We start from the raw sequence: 16,139 nt of genomic DNA, 5'->3' as shown, positions 1-16,139 counted from the left end.
TTTGTATTCATTGCGCATGCGTTATGAGCGGCAAGCAGGCAACTCCAGGCGGCCATGATGGAAAGGGCAATGCGCACTCCTCATAGAGGATGATAGAGGCCTCTAGTGGCCAAAAGGACGTCTTAGGCAGCGTTCTTCTCCTTAGCCCAATTTACAAGTATGGTTATCTCTGGCCTCTCCATGTTTCCCCAGCCACCGTCACTCCCAATCCAAGCCCCCTGCAACTGCTTTCTTAATGCAAAGTCTTCAAGAGGAAGTGAGTTCCAGGTCCATTCCACTCCTCAGAGGGCAGCGCCATTGAGGGCTTTCACCATTTTAATTTATTAAACTGGGTGGGACTTTCAACTTCATTGGCTCATCCCTCCTGGTGACCCTGTTGGAGTCGTGTCCAACTGGGTCATCAGGAGGGGTCAGCCAATAGTGAAGAAGAAAATGGACTACTTCAAAATGAAGAATGCCTCAATGGCACAGCCCATATGTCATGCAATAAAATGCAAATTAATTACTTAAAAATCATACATGATTTTCTGGATTTTTGGTTTAGATTCCGTCTCTCACAAAAAAATTACAGACCTCTACATGCTTTGTAAGTAGGAAAACCTGCAAAATCGGCAGTGTGTCAAATACTTGTTCTCCCCACTGTATATAATATACTGGTTAGATGGGGTGTAACTATATAATATAATGGTTAGATGGGGTGTAACTAAATAATATACTGGTTAGATGGGGTGTAACTATATAATATACTGGTTAGATGGGGTGTAACTATATAATATAATGGTTAGATGGGGTGTAACTATATAATATAATGGTTAGATGGGGTGTAACTATATAATATAATGGTTAGATGGGGTGTAACTATATAATATACTGGTTAGATGGGGTGTAACTATATAATATACTGGTTAGATGGTGACGTTGGGGTTTCATTCCATGATATTATAGAGAGAGACAGCTGTGGAAACATTGTGTGTTATCTATCGCCATCAGACCTCACCTGAATGAGTGTACCTGTAGTCAGCATTTCATTGTACTGTGTACCATGTGTATATCCCTGTACATATGACATATAAACTGGGCTCGAGTGACATAGTGGAGTCTAACAACATCACGTGACCAGGTGGATCACTGAGTGAAATGTATTGGGTCGGAGAGATCGGCACGTAATGATCTTTCAGACAACGTTGATGGTCAACAAATGTCCATCCAACACAAACCCATTGGCACAAACTTCCATTCTTCAGATGGATTCAGATTCAAACAGTCGTTTTAAAAACAGAAGATTCAACAGTCGTTTAAAAACAGAAGATTCAGACAAGTGTCTTTATTTTCTGATTGAACACCAATCACTGATCTACATTTCCAATAAGGGAGTCACACAGAAGGAGAGAATTCTCCCCATGACTGCCAGCCATTTTGGCTCCATGGGCTGCGTCTTACATGGCACCTGGGCTCTGGTCAAAAGTAGTGCACCGTATAGGGAATAGGCAGCCATTTTGGCTCCATGGGCTGCCATTTTGGATGCAAGCCATGTTCCAAAGCGCAGCTGTTAAAATGTGACGGCACCACGGGCGACTCCCTCACACCCTGCCTGGGTTGTGGAACTTTCCGCTGTACTTCCCGTGGTTGTGGAGGTCAAAGGGGCTGAGGACCTTCCTGATGCCCAGCATGTTGCCCCTGGCGATCCTCTGGAAGGTCCAGGGGTTCTGGTTGTTCTGCTCCATGTCCTGCTGCTCCTGCTGCATGGCTGCCAGGCTCTCTCTGGACACTACCTGGTGGAGAGAGAGGTCAGAGGTTACATAAGGACAGGATCAGGTATAGTGCTCCTGCTGCATGGCTGCCAGGCTCTCTCTGGACACTACCTGGTGGAGAGAAGGGGTCATAGGTTACACAAGGTCAGGTATAGTGCTCCTGCTGCATGGCTGCCAGGCTCTCTCTGGACACTACCTGGTGGAGAGAGAGGGGTCAGAGGTTACATAAGGACAGGATCAGGTATAGTGCTCCTGCTGCATGGCTGCCAGGCTCTCTCTGGACACTACCTGGTGGAGAGAGAGGGGTCAGAGGTTACATAAGGACAGGATCAGGTATAGTGCTCCTGCTGCATGGCTGCCAGGCTCTCTCTGGACACTACCTGGTGGAGAGAGGGGTCAGAGGTTACATAAGGACAGGATCAGGTATAGTGCTCCTGCTGCCAGGCTCTCTCTGGACACTACCTGGAGGAGAGAGAGGGGTCAGAGGTTACATAAGGACAGGATCAGGTATAGTGCTCCTGCTGCATGGCTGCCAGGCTCTCTCTGGACACTACCTGGTGGAGAGAGAGGGGTCAGAGGTTACATAAGGACAGGATCAGGTATAGTGCTCCTGCTGCATGGCTGTCAGGCTCTCTCTGGACACTACCTGGTGGAGAGAGAGGGGTCAGAGGTTACATAAGGACAGGATCAGGTATAGTGCTCCTGCTGCATGGCTGCCAGGCTCTCTCTGGACACTACCTGGAGGAGAGAGAGGTCAGAGGTTACATAAGGACAGGATCAGGTATAGTGCTCCTGCTGCATGGCTGCCAGGCTCTCTCTGGACACTACCTGGAGGAGAGAGAGAGGTCAGAGGTTACATAAGGACAGGATCAGGTATAGTGCTCCTGCTGCATGGCTGCCAGGCTCTCTCTGGACACTACCTGGAGGAGAGAGAGAGGTCAGAGGTTACATAAGGACAGGATCAGGTATAGTGCTCCTGCTGCATGGCTGTCAGGCTCTCTCTGGACACTACCTGGAGGAGAGAGAGGTCAGAGGTTACATAAGGACAGGATCAGGTATAGTGCTCCTGCTGCATGGCTGCCAGGCTCTCTCTGGACACTACCTGGTGGAGAGAGAGGTCAGAGGTTACATAAGGACAGGATCAGGTATAGTGCTCCTGCTGCATGGCTGCCAGGCTCTCTCTGGACACTACCTGGTGGAGAGAGAGGTCAGAGGTTACATAAGGACAGGATCAGGTATAGTGCTCCTGCTGCATGGCTGCCAGGCTCTCTCTGGACACTACCTGGTGGAGAGAGGGGTCAGAGGTTACATAAGGACAGGATCAGGTATAGTGCTCCTGCTGCATGGCTGCCAGGCTCTCTCTGGACACTACCTGGTGGAGAGAGGGGTCAGAGGTTACATAAGGACAGGATCAGGTATAGTGCTCCTGCTGCCAGGCTCTCTCTGGACACTACCTGGAGGAGAGAGAGGGGTCAGAGGTTACATAAGGACAGGATCAGGTATAGTGCTCCTGCTGCATGGCTGCCAGGCTCTCTCTGGACACTACCTGGTGGAGAGAGAGGGGTCAGAGGTTACATAAGGACAGGATCAGGTATAGTGCTCCTGCTGCATGGCTGCCAGGCTCTCTCTGGACACTACCTGGAGGAGAGAGAGGGGTCAGAGGTTACATAAGGACAGGATCAGGTATAGTGCTCCTGCTGCATGGCTGCCAGGCTCTCTCTGGACACTACCTGGTGGAGAGAGGGGTCAGAGGTTACATAAGGACAGGATCAGGTATAGTGCTCCTGCTGCATGGCTGCCAGGCTCTCTCTGGACACTACCTGGAGGAGAGAGGGGTCAGAGGTTACATAAGGACAGGATCAGGTATAGTGCTCCTGCTGCCAGGCTCTCTCTGGACACTACCTGGTGGAGAGAGGGGTCAGAGGTTACATAAGGACAGGATCAGGTATAGTGCTCCTGCTGCATGGCTGCCAGGCTCTCTCTGGACACTACCTGGTGGAGAGAGGGGTCAGAGGTTACATAAGGACAGGATCAGGTATAGTGCTCCTGCTGCCAGGCTCTCTCTGGACACTACCTGGAGGAGAGAGAGGTCAGAGGTTACATAAGGACAGGATCAGGTATAGTGCTCCTGCTGCATGGCTGCCAGGCTCTCTCTGGACACTACCTGGTGGAGAGAGGGGTCAGAGGTTACATAAGGACAGGATCAGGTATAGTGCTCCTGCTGCCAGGCTCTCTCTGGACACTACCTGGTGGAGAGAGAGGTCAGAGGTTACATAAGGACAGGATCAGGTATAGTGCTCCTGCTGCCAGGCTCTCTCTGGACACTACCTGGTGGAGAGAGAGGTCAGAGGTTACATAAGGACAGGATCAGGTATAGTGCTCCTGCTGCCAGGCTCTCTCTGGACACTACCTGGTGGAGAGAGAGGTCAGAGGTTACATAAGGACAGGATCAGGTATAGTGCTCCTGCTGCCAGGCTCTCTCTGGACACTACCTGGTGGAGAGAGGGGTCAGAGGTTACACAAGGTCAGGTATAGTGTTTCTGCTCCATCGCCACCAGGTTCTCTCTGCTTACTACCTGGTGGAGGGAGGGGTCAGAGGTTACACAAGGTCAGGTATAGTGTTTCTGCTCCATCGCCGCCAGGTTCTCTCTGCTTACTACCTGGTGGAGGGAGGGTTCAGAGGTTAGAGGTCAGGAAGAGGATTAGAATCAGAGGAAATGATAGACATGTCTTTACAATCAGATTCATTGTCCTCCCTATAGCGGGGCACGGTACAATGTAATGAGGTCTCCGATGCTACCACAGTACAATGTAATGAGGTCTCTGATGCTACCACAGTAGAATGTAATGAGGTCTCCGATGCTACCACAGTACAATGTAATGAGGTCTCCGATGCTACCACAGTACAATGTAATGAGGTCTCCGATGCTACCACAGTAGAATGTAATGAGGTCTCCGATGCTACCACAGTAGAATGTAATGAGGTCTCCGATGCTACCACAGTAGAATGTAATGAGGTCTCCGATGCTACCACAGTAGAATGTAATGAGGTCTCCGATGCTACCACAGTAGAATGTAATGAGGTCTCCGATGCTACCACAGTAGAATGTAATGAGGTCTCCGATGCTACCACAGTAGAATGCAATGAGGTCTCCGATGCTACCACGGTACAATGTAATGAGGTCTCTGATGCTACCACGGTACAATGTAATGAGGTCTCTGATGCTACCACAGTAGAATGTAATGAGGTCTCTGATGCTACCACAGTAGAATGTAATGAGGTCTCTGATGCTACCACAGTAGAATGTAATTAGGTCTCTGATGCTACCACAGTAGAATGTAATGAGGTCTCTGATGCTACCACGGTACAATGTAATGAGGTCTCTGATGCTACCACAGTACAATGTAATGAGGTCTCTGATGCTACCACAGTAGAATGTAATGAGGTCTCTGATGCTACCACAGTAGAATGTAATGAGGTCTCTGATGCTACCACAGTAGAATGTAATGAGGTCTCTGATGCTACCACAGTAGAATTCAATATCCCAAGCCTTATAGGGAACTAGTTAGTTTTCCCCCCAACATATCCCTGCATATAGAGAAGAGAAGATGCTACTGTGATTGGCCAGCACCACCTCTAGATTTTGCCCATTTTATTAACCCTTCCTGTATCCCCAGCAGGCGGCTGACCTTGGCAGGGAAGGGCAGTTTCTTGGCCACTTCCTTGAGGATAGGCTCCACCTCGCCCAGTTCCAGCCGTCCCCCGACCTCCACAATCATCCGTCCGTACTTCACCGGTGTGACGTAGTGGTCTATGTTCCCTTTGCCCCCGCCCATCCTCTGGCCCAGGCCCTTCCTGGTGATGGGCTTGTAGGGGGCGTTGATGCGCCAGCGGGCGAAGGTGGTGCGAGGGTCCATCCTCCTGTTGATGGTCAGACGCATCATCTCCATGTGACCAAAGTGGAGGTAGCCCCCGCCCAGCGCCTGAGGAGAGGAGGATGATTAGATAAGGAGGTAGCCCCCGCCCAGCGCCTGAGGAGAGGAGGATGATTAGATAAGGAGGTAGCCCCGCCCAGCGCCTGAGGAGAGGAGGATGATTAGATAAGGAGGTAGCCCCCGCCCAGCGCCTGAGGAGAGGAGGATGATTAGATAAGGAGGTAGCCCCCGCCCAGCGCCTGAGGAGAGGAGGATGATTAGATAAGGAGGTAGCCCCCGCCCAGCGCCTGAGGAGAGGAGGATGATTAGATAAGGAGGTAGCCCCCGCCCAGCGCCTGAGGAGAGGAGGATGATTAGATAAGGAGGTAGCCCCCGCCCAGCGCCTGAGGAGAGGAGGATGATTAGATAAGGAGGTAGCCCCGCCCAGCGCCTGAGGAGAGGAGGATGATTAGATAAGGAGGTAGCCCCCGCCCAGCGCCTGAGGAGAGGAGGATGATTAGATAAGGAGGTAGCCCCCGCCCAGCGCCTGAGGAGAGGAGGATGATTAGATAAGGAGGTAGCCCCCGCCCAGCGCCTGAGGAGAGGAGGATGATTAGATAAGGAGGTAGCCCCCGCCCAGCGCCTGAGGAGAGGAGGATGATTAGATAAGGAGGTAGCCCCCGCCCAGCGCCTGAGGAGAGGAGGATGATTAGATAAGGAGGTAGCCCCCGCCCAGCGCCTGAGGAGAGGAGGATGATTAGATAAGGAGGTAGCCCCCGCCCAGCGCCTGAGGAGAGGAGGATGATTAGATAAGGAGGTAGCCCCCGCCCAGCGCCTGAGGAGAGGAGGATGATTAGATAAGGAGGTAGCCCCCGCCCAGCGCCTGAGGAGAGGAGGATGATTAGATAAGGAGGTAGCCCCGCCCAGCGCCTGAGGAGAGGAGGATGATTAGATAAGGAGGTAGCCCCCGCCCAGCGCCTGAGGAGAGGAGGATGATTAGATAAGGAGGTAGCCCCCGCCCAGCGCCTGAGGAGAGGAGGATGATTAGATAAGGAGGTAGTCCCCGCCCAGCGCCTGAGGAGAGGAGGATGATTAGATAAGGAGGTAGTCCCCGCCCAGCGCCTGAGGAGAGGAGGATGATTAGATAAGGAGGTAGTCCCCGCCCAGCGCCTGAGGAGAGGAGGATGATTAGATAAAGAGGTAGCCCCCGCCCAGCGCCTGAGGAGAGGAGGATGATTAGATAAGGAGGTAGCCCCGCCCAGCGCCTGAGGAGAGGAGGATGATTAGATAAGGAGGTAGCCCCGCCCAGCGCCTGAGGAGAGGAGGATGATTAGATAAGGAGGTAGCCAGCGCCTGAGGAGAGGAGGATGATTAGATAAGGAGGTAGCCCCCGCCCAGCGCCTGAGGAGAGGAGGATGATTAGATAAGGAGGTAGCCCCGCCCAGCGCCTGAGGAGAGGAGGATGATTAGATAAGGAGGTAGCCCCGCCCAGCGCCTGAGGAGAGGAGGATGATTAGATAAGGAGGTAGCCCCGCCCAGCGCCTGAGGAGAGGAGGATGATTAGATGAGGTAGCCCCGCCCAGCGCCTGAGGAGAGGAGGATGATTAGATGAGGTAGCCCCGCCCAGCGCCTGAGGAGAGGAGGATGATTAGATAAGGAGGTAGCCCCCGCCCAGCGCCTGAGGAGAGGAGGATGATTAGATAAGGAGGTAGCCCCGCCCAGTGCCTGAGGAGAGGAGGATGATTGGATAAGAAGTGGAGGACAATGACAGGAGGAAGTTTGAAACAGTGAAGAAATAAAATAACTTTTATCAATCACAGAACAATTCTGGAACATTGATCAAAACTTCCCCCTAAAGGTCAATGTAACTACATCCACAGACCCTGATGGGAGAATATTTTAACACATAACCCTCGTAGGCATGTAGACTGTGTTCTCTGTGTATTCAACACACACACACACACTCACCACGATGCCGTACTGTCCCTTGGTGAAGGTGTTGGCTGTCTGGGCTGGTCCCTGAATGTCTCTTAGCTTCTTCATCTCCTTCCTCGCCTTCTTAAAGTTGGGCACCTTGTTCAGAAACTTCAGCTTGGGTCTTTCAGGTAGCACAACCTCTACAGGGGTCACAGACAGGGGTCACAGACAGGGGTCACAGACAGGAGACAAGGTCACGGTAAACAGTGTATGGAGTCTGGGTGATCTTGACCTGTAGCCAGTGTGTGTGTGTGTGTGTGTGTGTGTGTGTGTGTGTGTGGTCAGAAACCTTGACAGATATGATGTAATGTTGTTATGATGCAAACTGAATGCTTCACCTCCATGACCATCAACTTGTCGCCATTCTAGATAAGAGAGGTTTAACACAATGCTTCATTCATTCATTCTAGATAAGAGGGGTTAACACAATGCTTCATTCATTCTAGATAAGAGAGGTTTAACACAATGCTTCATTCATTCTAGATAAGAGAGGTTTAACACAATGCTTCATTCATTCTAGATAAGAGGGGTTTAACACAATGCTTCATTCATTCTAGATAAGAGAGGTTTAACACAATGCTTCATTCATTCTAGATAAGAGGGGTTTAACACAATGCTTCATTCATTCTAGATAAGAGGGGTTTAACACAATGCTTCATTCATTCATTCTAGATAAGAGGGGTTTAACACAATGCTTCATTCATTCTAGATAAGAGGGGTTTAACACAATGCTTCATTCATTCTAGATAAGAGGGGATTAACACAATGCTTCATTCATTCTAGATAAGAGGGGATTAACACAATGCTTCATTCATTCTAGATAAGAGGGGGTTAACACAATGCTTCATTCATTCTAGATAAGAGGGTTTAACACAATGCTTCATTCATTCTAGATAAGAGGGGTTGACACAATGCTTCATTCATTCTAGATAAGAGGGGTTGACACAATGCTTCATTCATTCTAGATAAGAGGGTTTAACACAATGCTTCATTCATTCTAGATAAGAGGGGTTGACACAATGCTTCATTCATTCTAGATAAGAGGGGTTGACACAATGCTTCATTCATTCTAGATAAGAAGGTTTAACACAATGCTTCATTCATTCTAGATAAGAGGGGGTCAACACAATGCTTCATTCATTCTAGATAAGAGGGGGTTAACACAATGCTTCATTCATTCTAGATAAGAGGGGTTTAACACAATGCTTCATTCATTCTAGATAAGAGGGGGTCAACACAATGCTTCATTCATTCTAGATAAGAGGAGTTTAACACAATGCTTCATTCATTCTAGATAAGAGGGGGTTAACACAATGCTTCATCCATTCTAGATGAGGGGTTCAATACAATGCTTCATTCATTCTAGATAAGAGGTTTAACACAATGCTTCATTCATTCTAGATAAGAGGGGTTAACACAATGCTTCATTCATTCTAGATAAGAGGGGGTCAATACAATGCTTCATTCATTCTAGATAAGAGGGGTCAACACAATGCTTCATTCATTGTAGATGAGAGGGGTTAACACAATGATTCATTCATTGAAGGAGGCCAGTTCAAATGATTGAATGCTGAAGGTGCATGGCAAAGTAAGATACTTACCGCTGTAGTCTGGAGGCACCTCGTATGTCTTCATCCCAGCAGACAGGACCTTCAGATGACTCTGCAGGACACCTAGACAACAAACAATCGTTGTTTTATATTGCTGCTAGCTAGCTAAAGCCGTTAGCTAGCCAACCCAGCTATCATAATAGTGGCTGCAGGCAGCCAGTCAAAAACATGTCAAAGATTGCAAGAATACATCAAGATAATTTCTTTAAGATCATCTAGCTGGTTGGTTTGTAGGGCAACCATTCACAGCTAGCTAGCTCCTTCATCTAGCTGGTTGGTTGGCAGGGCAACCATTCACAGCTAGCTAGCTCCTTCATCTAGCTGGTTGGTTGGCAGGGCAACCATTCACAGCTAGCTAGCTCCTTCATCTAACTGGTTGGTTTGTAGGGCAACCATTCACAGCTAGCTTGCTCCTTCATCTAACTGGTTGGTTTGTAGGGCAACCATTCACAGCTAGCTAGCTCCTTCTTCATCTAGCTGGTTGGTTTGTAGGGCAACCATTCACAGCTAGCTAGCTCCTTCTTCATCTAGCTGGTTGGTTTGTAGGGCAACCATTCACAGCTAGCTAGCTCCTTCTTCTAACTGGTTGGTTTGTAGGGCAACCATTCACAGCTAGCTAGCTCCGTCTTTATCTAGCTGGTTGGTTTGTAGGGCAACCATTCACAGCTAGCTAGCTCCTTCTTCATCTAGCTGGTTGGTTTGTAGGGCAACCATTCACAGCTAGCTAGCTCCATCTAGCTGGTTGGTTTGTAGGGCAACCATTCACAGCTAGCTAGCTCCTTCTTCATCTAACTGGTTGGTTTGCAGGGCAACCATTCACAGCTAGCTAGCTCCATCTAGCTGGTTGGTTTGTTGGGCAACCATTCACAGCTAGCTAGCTCTTTCTTCATCTAACTGGTTGGTTTGTAGGGCAACCATTCACAGCTAGCTACCTCCATCTAGCTGGTTGGTTTGTCGGGCAACCATTCACAGCTAGCTAGCTCCTTCCTCATCTAGCTGGTTGGTTTGCAGGGCAACCATTCACAGCTAGGTAGCTCCGTCTTCATCTAGCTGGTTGGTTTGTTGGGCAACCATTCACAGCTAGCTAGCTCCTCCATCTAACTGGTTGGTTTGTAGGGCAACCATTCACAGCTAGCTAGCTCCTCCATCTAACTGGTTGGTTTGCAGGGCAACCATTCACAGCTAGCTAGCTCCTTCTTCATCTAGCTGGTTGGTTTGTAGGGCAACCATTCACAGCTAGCTAGCTCCTTCTTCATCTAACTGGTTGGTTTGTAGGGCAACCATTCACAGCTAGCTACCTCCATCTAGCTGGTTGGTTTGTCGGGCAACCATTCACAGCTAGCTAGCTCCTTCCTCATCTAGCTGGTTGGTTTGCAGGGCAACCATTCACAGCTAGGTAGCTCCGTCTTCATCTAGCTGGTTGGTTTGTTGGGCAACCATTCACAGCTAGCTAGCTCCTCCATCTAACTGGTTGGTTTGTAGGGCAACCATTCACAGCTAACTAGCTCCTCCATCTAACTGGTTGGTTTGCAGGGCAACCATTCACAGCTAGCTAGCTCCTTCTTCATCTAGCTGGTTGGTTTGCAGGGCAACCATTCACAGCTAGCTAGCTCCTTCTTCATCTAGCTGGTTGGTTTGTAGGGCAACCATTCACAGCTAGCTAGCTCCTTCTTCATCTAACTGGTTGGTTTGTAGGGCAACCATTCACAGCTAGCTAGCTCCTTCTTCATCTAGCTGGTTGGTTTGTTGGGCAACCATTCACAGCTAGCTAGCTACTTCATCTAGCTGGTTGGTTTGTAGGGCAACCATTCACAGCTAGCTAGCTCCTTCATCTAGCTGGTTGGTTTGCAGGGCAACCATTCACAGCTAGCTTGCTCCTTCATCTAGCTGGTTGGTTTGTTGGGCAACCATTCACAGCTAGCTAGCTACTTCATCTAGCTGGTTGGTTTGTAGGGCAACCATTCACAGCTAGCTAGCTACTTCATCTAGCTGGTTGGTTTGCAGGGCAACCATTCACAGCTAGCTAGCTCCGTCTTTATCTAGCTGGTTGGTTTGTAGGGCAACCATTCACAGCTAGGTAGCTCCGTCTTCATCTAGCTGGTTGGTTTGTTGGGCAACCATTCACAGCTAGCTAGCTACTTCATCTAGCTGGTTGGTTTGTAGGGCAACCATTCACAGCTAGCTAGCTCCTTCATCTAGCTGGTTGGTTTGCAGGGCAACCATTCACAGCTAGCTTGCTCCTTCTTCATCTAGCTGGTTGGTTTGTTGGGCAACCATTCACAGCTAGCTAGCTACTTCATCTAGCTGGTTGGTTTGTAGGGCAACCATTCACAGCTAGCTAGCTACTTCATCTAGCTGGTTGGTTTGCAGGGCAACCATTCACAGCTAGCTAGCTCCGTCTTTATCTAGCTGGTTGGTTTGTAGGGCAACCATTCACAGCTAGCTAGCTCCGTCTTTATCTAGCTGGTTGGTTTGTCGGGCAACCATTTACAGCTAGCTAGCTCCGTCTTTATCTAGCTGGTTGGTTTGTAGGGCAACCATTCACAGCTAGCTAGCTCCGTCTTTATCTAGCTGGTTGGTTTGTAGGGCAACCATTCACAGCTAGCTAGCTCCTTCTTCATCTAACTGGTTGGTTTGTAGGGCAACCATTCACAGCTAGCTAGCTCCTTCTTCATCTAACTGGTTGGTTTGCAGGGCAACCATTCACAGCTAGCTAGCTCCATCTAGCTGGTTGGTTTGTTGGGCAACCATTCACAGCTAGCTAGCTCTTTCTTCATCTAACTGGTTGGTTTGTAGGGCAACCATTCACAGCTAGCTACCTCCATCTAGCTGGTTGGTTTGTCGGGCAACCATTCACAGCTAGCTAGCTCCTTCTTCATCTAGCTGGTTGGTTTGCAGGGCAACCATTCCCAGCTAGGTAGCTCCGTCTTCATCTAGCTGGTTGGTTTGTTGGGCAACCATTCACAGCTAGCTAGCTCCTCCATCTAACTGGTTGGTTTGTAGGGCAACCATTCACAGCTAGCTAGCTCCTCCATCTAACTGGTTGGTTTGCAGGGCAACCATTCACAGCTAGCTAGCTCCTTCATCTAGCTGGTTGGTTTGCAGGGCAACCATTCACAGCTAGCTAGCTCCTTCTTCATCTAGCTGGTTGGTTTGTAGGGCAACCATTCACAGCTAGCTAGCTCCTTCATCTAACTGGTTGGTTTGTAGGGCAACCATTCACAGCTAGCTAGCTCCTTCTTCATCTAGCTGGTTGGTTTGTTGGGCAACCATTCACAGCTAGCTAGCTACTTCATCTAGCTGGTTGGTTTGTAGGGCAACCATTCACAGCTAGCTAGCTCCTTCATCTAGCTGGTTGGTTTGTTGGGCAACCATTCACAGCTAGCTAGCTCCTTCTTCATCTAACTGGTTGGTTTGCAGGGCAACCATTCACAGCTAGCTAGCTCCATCTAGCTGGTTGGTTTGTTGGGCAACCATTCACAGCTAGCTAGCTCTTTCTTCATCTAACTGGTTGGTTTGTAGGGCAACCATTCACAGCTAGCTACCTCCATCTAGCTGGTTGGTTTGTCGGGCAACCATTCACAGCTAGCTAGCTCCTTCATCTAGCTGGTTGGTTTGCAGGGCAACCATTCACAGCTAGGTAGCTCCGTCTTCATCTAGCTGGTTGGTTTGTTGGGCAACCATTCACAGCTAGCTAGCTCCTCCTTCATCTAACTGGTTGGTTTGTAGGGCAACCATTCACAGCTAGCTAGCTCCTCCATCTAACTGGTTGGTTTGCAGGGCAACCATTCACAGCTAGCTAGCTCCTTCTTCATCTAGCTGGTTGGTTTGCAGGGCAACCATTCACAGCTAGCTAGCTCCTTCTTCATCTAGCTGGTTGGTTTGTAGGGCAACCATTCACAGCTAGCTAGCTCCTTCTTCATCTAACTGGTTGGTTTGTAGGGCAACCATTCACAGCTAGCTAGCTCCTTCATCTAGCTGGTTGGTTTGTTGGGCAACCATTCACAGCTAGCTAGCTACTTCATCTAGCTGGTTGGTTTGTAGGGCAACCATTCACAGCTAGCTAGCTCCTTCTTCTAGCTGGTTGGTTTGTAGGGCAACCATTCACAGCTAGCTAGCTCCTCCATCTAACTGGTTGGTTTGCAGGGCAACCATTCACAGCTAGCTAGCTCCTTCTTCATCTAGCTGGTTGGTTTGCAGGGCAACCATTCACAGCTAGCTAGCTCCTTCTTCATCTAGCTGGTTGGTTTGTAGGGCAACCATTCACAGCTAGCTAGCTCCTTCTTCATCTAACTGGTTGGTTTGTAGGGCAACCATTCACAGCTAGCTAGCTCCTTCATCTAGCTGGTTGGTTTGTTGGGCAACCATTCACAGCTAGCTAGCTACTTCATCTAGCTGGTTGGTTTGTAGGGCAACCATTCACAGCTAGCTAGCTCCTTCTTCTAGCTGGTTGGTTTGTAGGGCAACCATTCACAGCTAGCTTGCTCCATCTAGCTGGTTGGTTTGTTGGGCAACCATTCACAGCTAGCTAGCTACTTGATCTAGCTGGTTGGTTTGTAGGGCAACCATTCACAGCTAGCTAGCTACTTCATCTAGCTGGTTGGTTTGTTGGGCAACCATTCACAGCTAGCTAGCTACTTCATCTAGCTGGTTGGTTTGCAGGGCAACCATTCACAGCTAGCTAGCTCCTCCATCTAACGGGTTGGTTTGCAGGGCAACCATTCACAGCTAGCTAGCTCCTTCATCTAGCTGGTTGGTTTGTAGGGCAACCATTCACAGCTAGCTAGCTACTTCATCTAGCTGGTTGGTTTGTAGGGCAACCATTCACAGCTAGCTAGCTACTTCATCTAGCTGGTTGGTTTGCAGGGCAACCATTCACAGCTAGCTAGCTCCATCTAACGGGTTGGTTTGTAGGGCAACCATTCACAGCTAGCTAGCTCCTTCATCTAGCTGGTTGGTTTGTAGGGCAACCATTCACAGCTAGCTAGCTCCTTCTTCATCTGGCTGGTTGGTTTGTAGGGCAACCATTCACAGCTAGCTAGCTCCTTCTTCATCTAGCTGGTACAGGAACTGGCATGGTAGAAACTCCATCAGTCTGACAGTACGTCTAGTTAATACAGGAACAGTCATGGTAGAAGCTCCATCAGTCTGACAGTAGGTCTAGTTAATACAGGAACAGTGAACTCCATCAGTCTGACAGTAGGTCTAGTTAATACAGGAACAGTCAACTCCATCAGTCTGACAGTAGGTCTAGTTAGTACAGGAACAGTCAACTCCATCAGTCTGAGAGTAGGTCTAGTTAGTACAGGAACAGTCAACTCCATCAGTCTGACAGTAGGTCTAGTTAACACAGGAACAGTCAACTCCATCAGTCTGACAGTCAGTCTAGTTAACACAGGAACAGTCAACTCCAGTCTGACAGTCAGTCTAGTTAACACAGGAACAGTCAACTCCATCAGTCTGACAGTCAGTCTAGTTAACACAGGAACAGTCAACTCCATCAGTCTGACAGTAGGTCTAGTTAACACAGGAACAGTCAACTCCAGTCTGACAGTCAGTCTAGTTAACACAGGAACAGTCAACTCCAGTCTGACAGTAGGTCTAGTTAGTACAGGAACAGTCAACTCCATCAGTCTGACAGTAGGTCTAGTTAATACAGGAACAGTCAACTCCATCAGTCTGACAGTCAGTCTAGTTAATACAGGAGCAACCATGATGACTCTCCTCAACCTAGCATAAGAACCAGGGACATGACTTTTCATCTTCTTCCCATTAAGCTTTTCCAATTGCATTATCTTCCCTTGATGAGCCTGACACCTACAAAATATTTGCAATCTACCTTTTCTAATGAACCGGGCCAGTTGGACTTCACACCTCTCTCTTTCTCTATGACATTGGTTAGTCGGATCGCGTGTAAATGAAGCCCTGTGGTCTCACCAAACACCATCACCACTTTCCACTCCAACACATCACTGTTATTGTCTCCTACCTTGGCCCCCTTTATGCTTTCTTTACTCTCCATCGCTTTCTGTATCGTGATCTCTTCCTGTCTTTCCACTACAGTCCATTCAGATCCGTGACCCTCATCCTCCCGCTAAATATCACAACTGACACCAATATTGTTCGCAATCAAGCGCAGCTGTTTACATCCGCAATCTTTTCTCCATTTCGTCCACACTAGTTACTCGCGTCCGTTTCCAATCTTAACGCGTTGTCGAGCCCTCTCGCACACTTCAAAACACGGGTCAGTCTTGTCATGTTTTTGATGAGACAAAGAACATTGAACAGTTTGCGCCGTCACAAGTCTACCCCTCGTCCGGTAAACTAGCTACTGTGACAGAACCTTACCTTGGAGCCCCGTGGATTTACCAGTGTTGGCCAATCCGACAAGAGCGGATTTGATTAGAGAAAGCATAGCTGCAAGTTATGACTATGTTAGAAATGTATATTTTATGTTATCGTCACCATCATTTCAAATAAACAACTATTACAGGTTACGATAAATAGGTTCCTTCGTAAAATCACGCGTTGCACAAGGTCACATCGCTATGAAGCAGACAAGAATGACTAAGTACTTCCGGGTCACGGATTTTTGCAACCTTTCAGAATAAAAGTCCCATAATTAGGGCGAAAATTATGGAAAATGTATATAATTATTAATATATTTTATAGTAAGTTATCATACAAAGAATAATTAAAAGTAGTTATATAAGATATTATGTCTTAAAAAAATAATATATATATATATATATATATGTCAAGCCTACATGATCAACAATGTTTTTTGTTTATGTACTTCTATAATTTATTGGACCTTATGATCTGTACATTGTGTACAGATAGTAGAATGGGCCCCCCTGAGCAGCGACGCTCCTTGGGTTGTACA

General features: G+C 48.4%; 1 protein-coding gene across 3 annotated transcripts; it reads right to left on the bottom strand.

Moving 5' to 3' along the window:
• Window positions 1-1,294: 1,294 nt before the first annotated feature.
• Window positions 1,295-15,827, bottom strand: mrpl16 (mitochondrial ribosomal protein L16). 3 transcript variants are annotated; one of them, XM_038984346.1, is made up of 5 exons: window positions 15,602-15,827; window positions 9,245-9,316; window positions 7,635-7,783; window positions 5,442-5,735; window positions 1,295-1,772 (listed from the first exon to the last, which is right to left on the bottom strand). In XM_038984346.1, the coding sequence occupies exons 1-5, from the start codon at window positions 15,666-15,668 to the stop codon at window positions 1,581-1,583; spliced, it is 774 nt and encodes a 257-aa protein (XP_038840274.1). In that variant the 5' UTR covers window positions 15,669-15,827; the 3' UTR covers window positions 1,295-1,580. The 3 variants fall into 3 exon arrangements, with proteins under 3 accessions (XP_038840274.1, XP_038840276.1, XP_038840275.1); XM_038984348.1 differs by lacking the exon at window positions 1,295-1,772 and adding an exon at window positions 1,781-3,915; XM_038984347.1 differs by lacking the exon at window positions 1,295-1,772 and adding an exon at window positions 3,975-4,243.
• Between the last annotated feature and the right edge of the window lie 312 nt (window positions 15,828-16,139).

Source organism: Salvelinus namaycush, unplaced genomic scaffold (assembly GCF_016432855.1).
Source record: "Salvelinus namaycush isolate Seneca unplaced genomic scaffold, SaNama_1.0 Scaffold233, whole genome shotgun sequence".
Classification (NCBI taxonomy): domain Eukaryota; kingdom Metazoa; phylum Chordata; class Actinopteri; order Salmoniformes; family Salmonidae; genus Salvelinus; species Salvelinus namaycush.
This window is presented reverse-complemented; position numbering and strand designations above follow the sequence as displayed.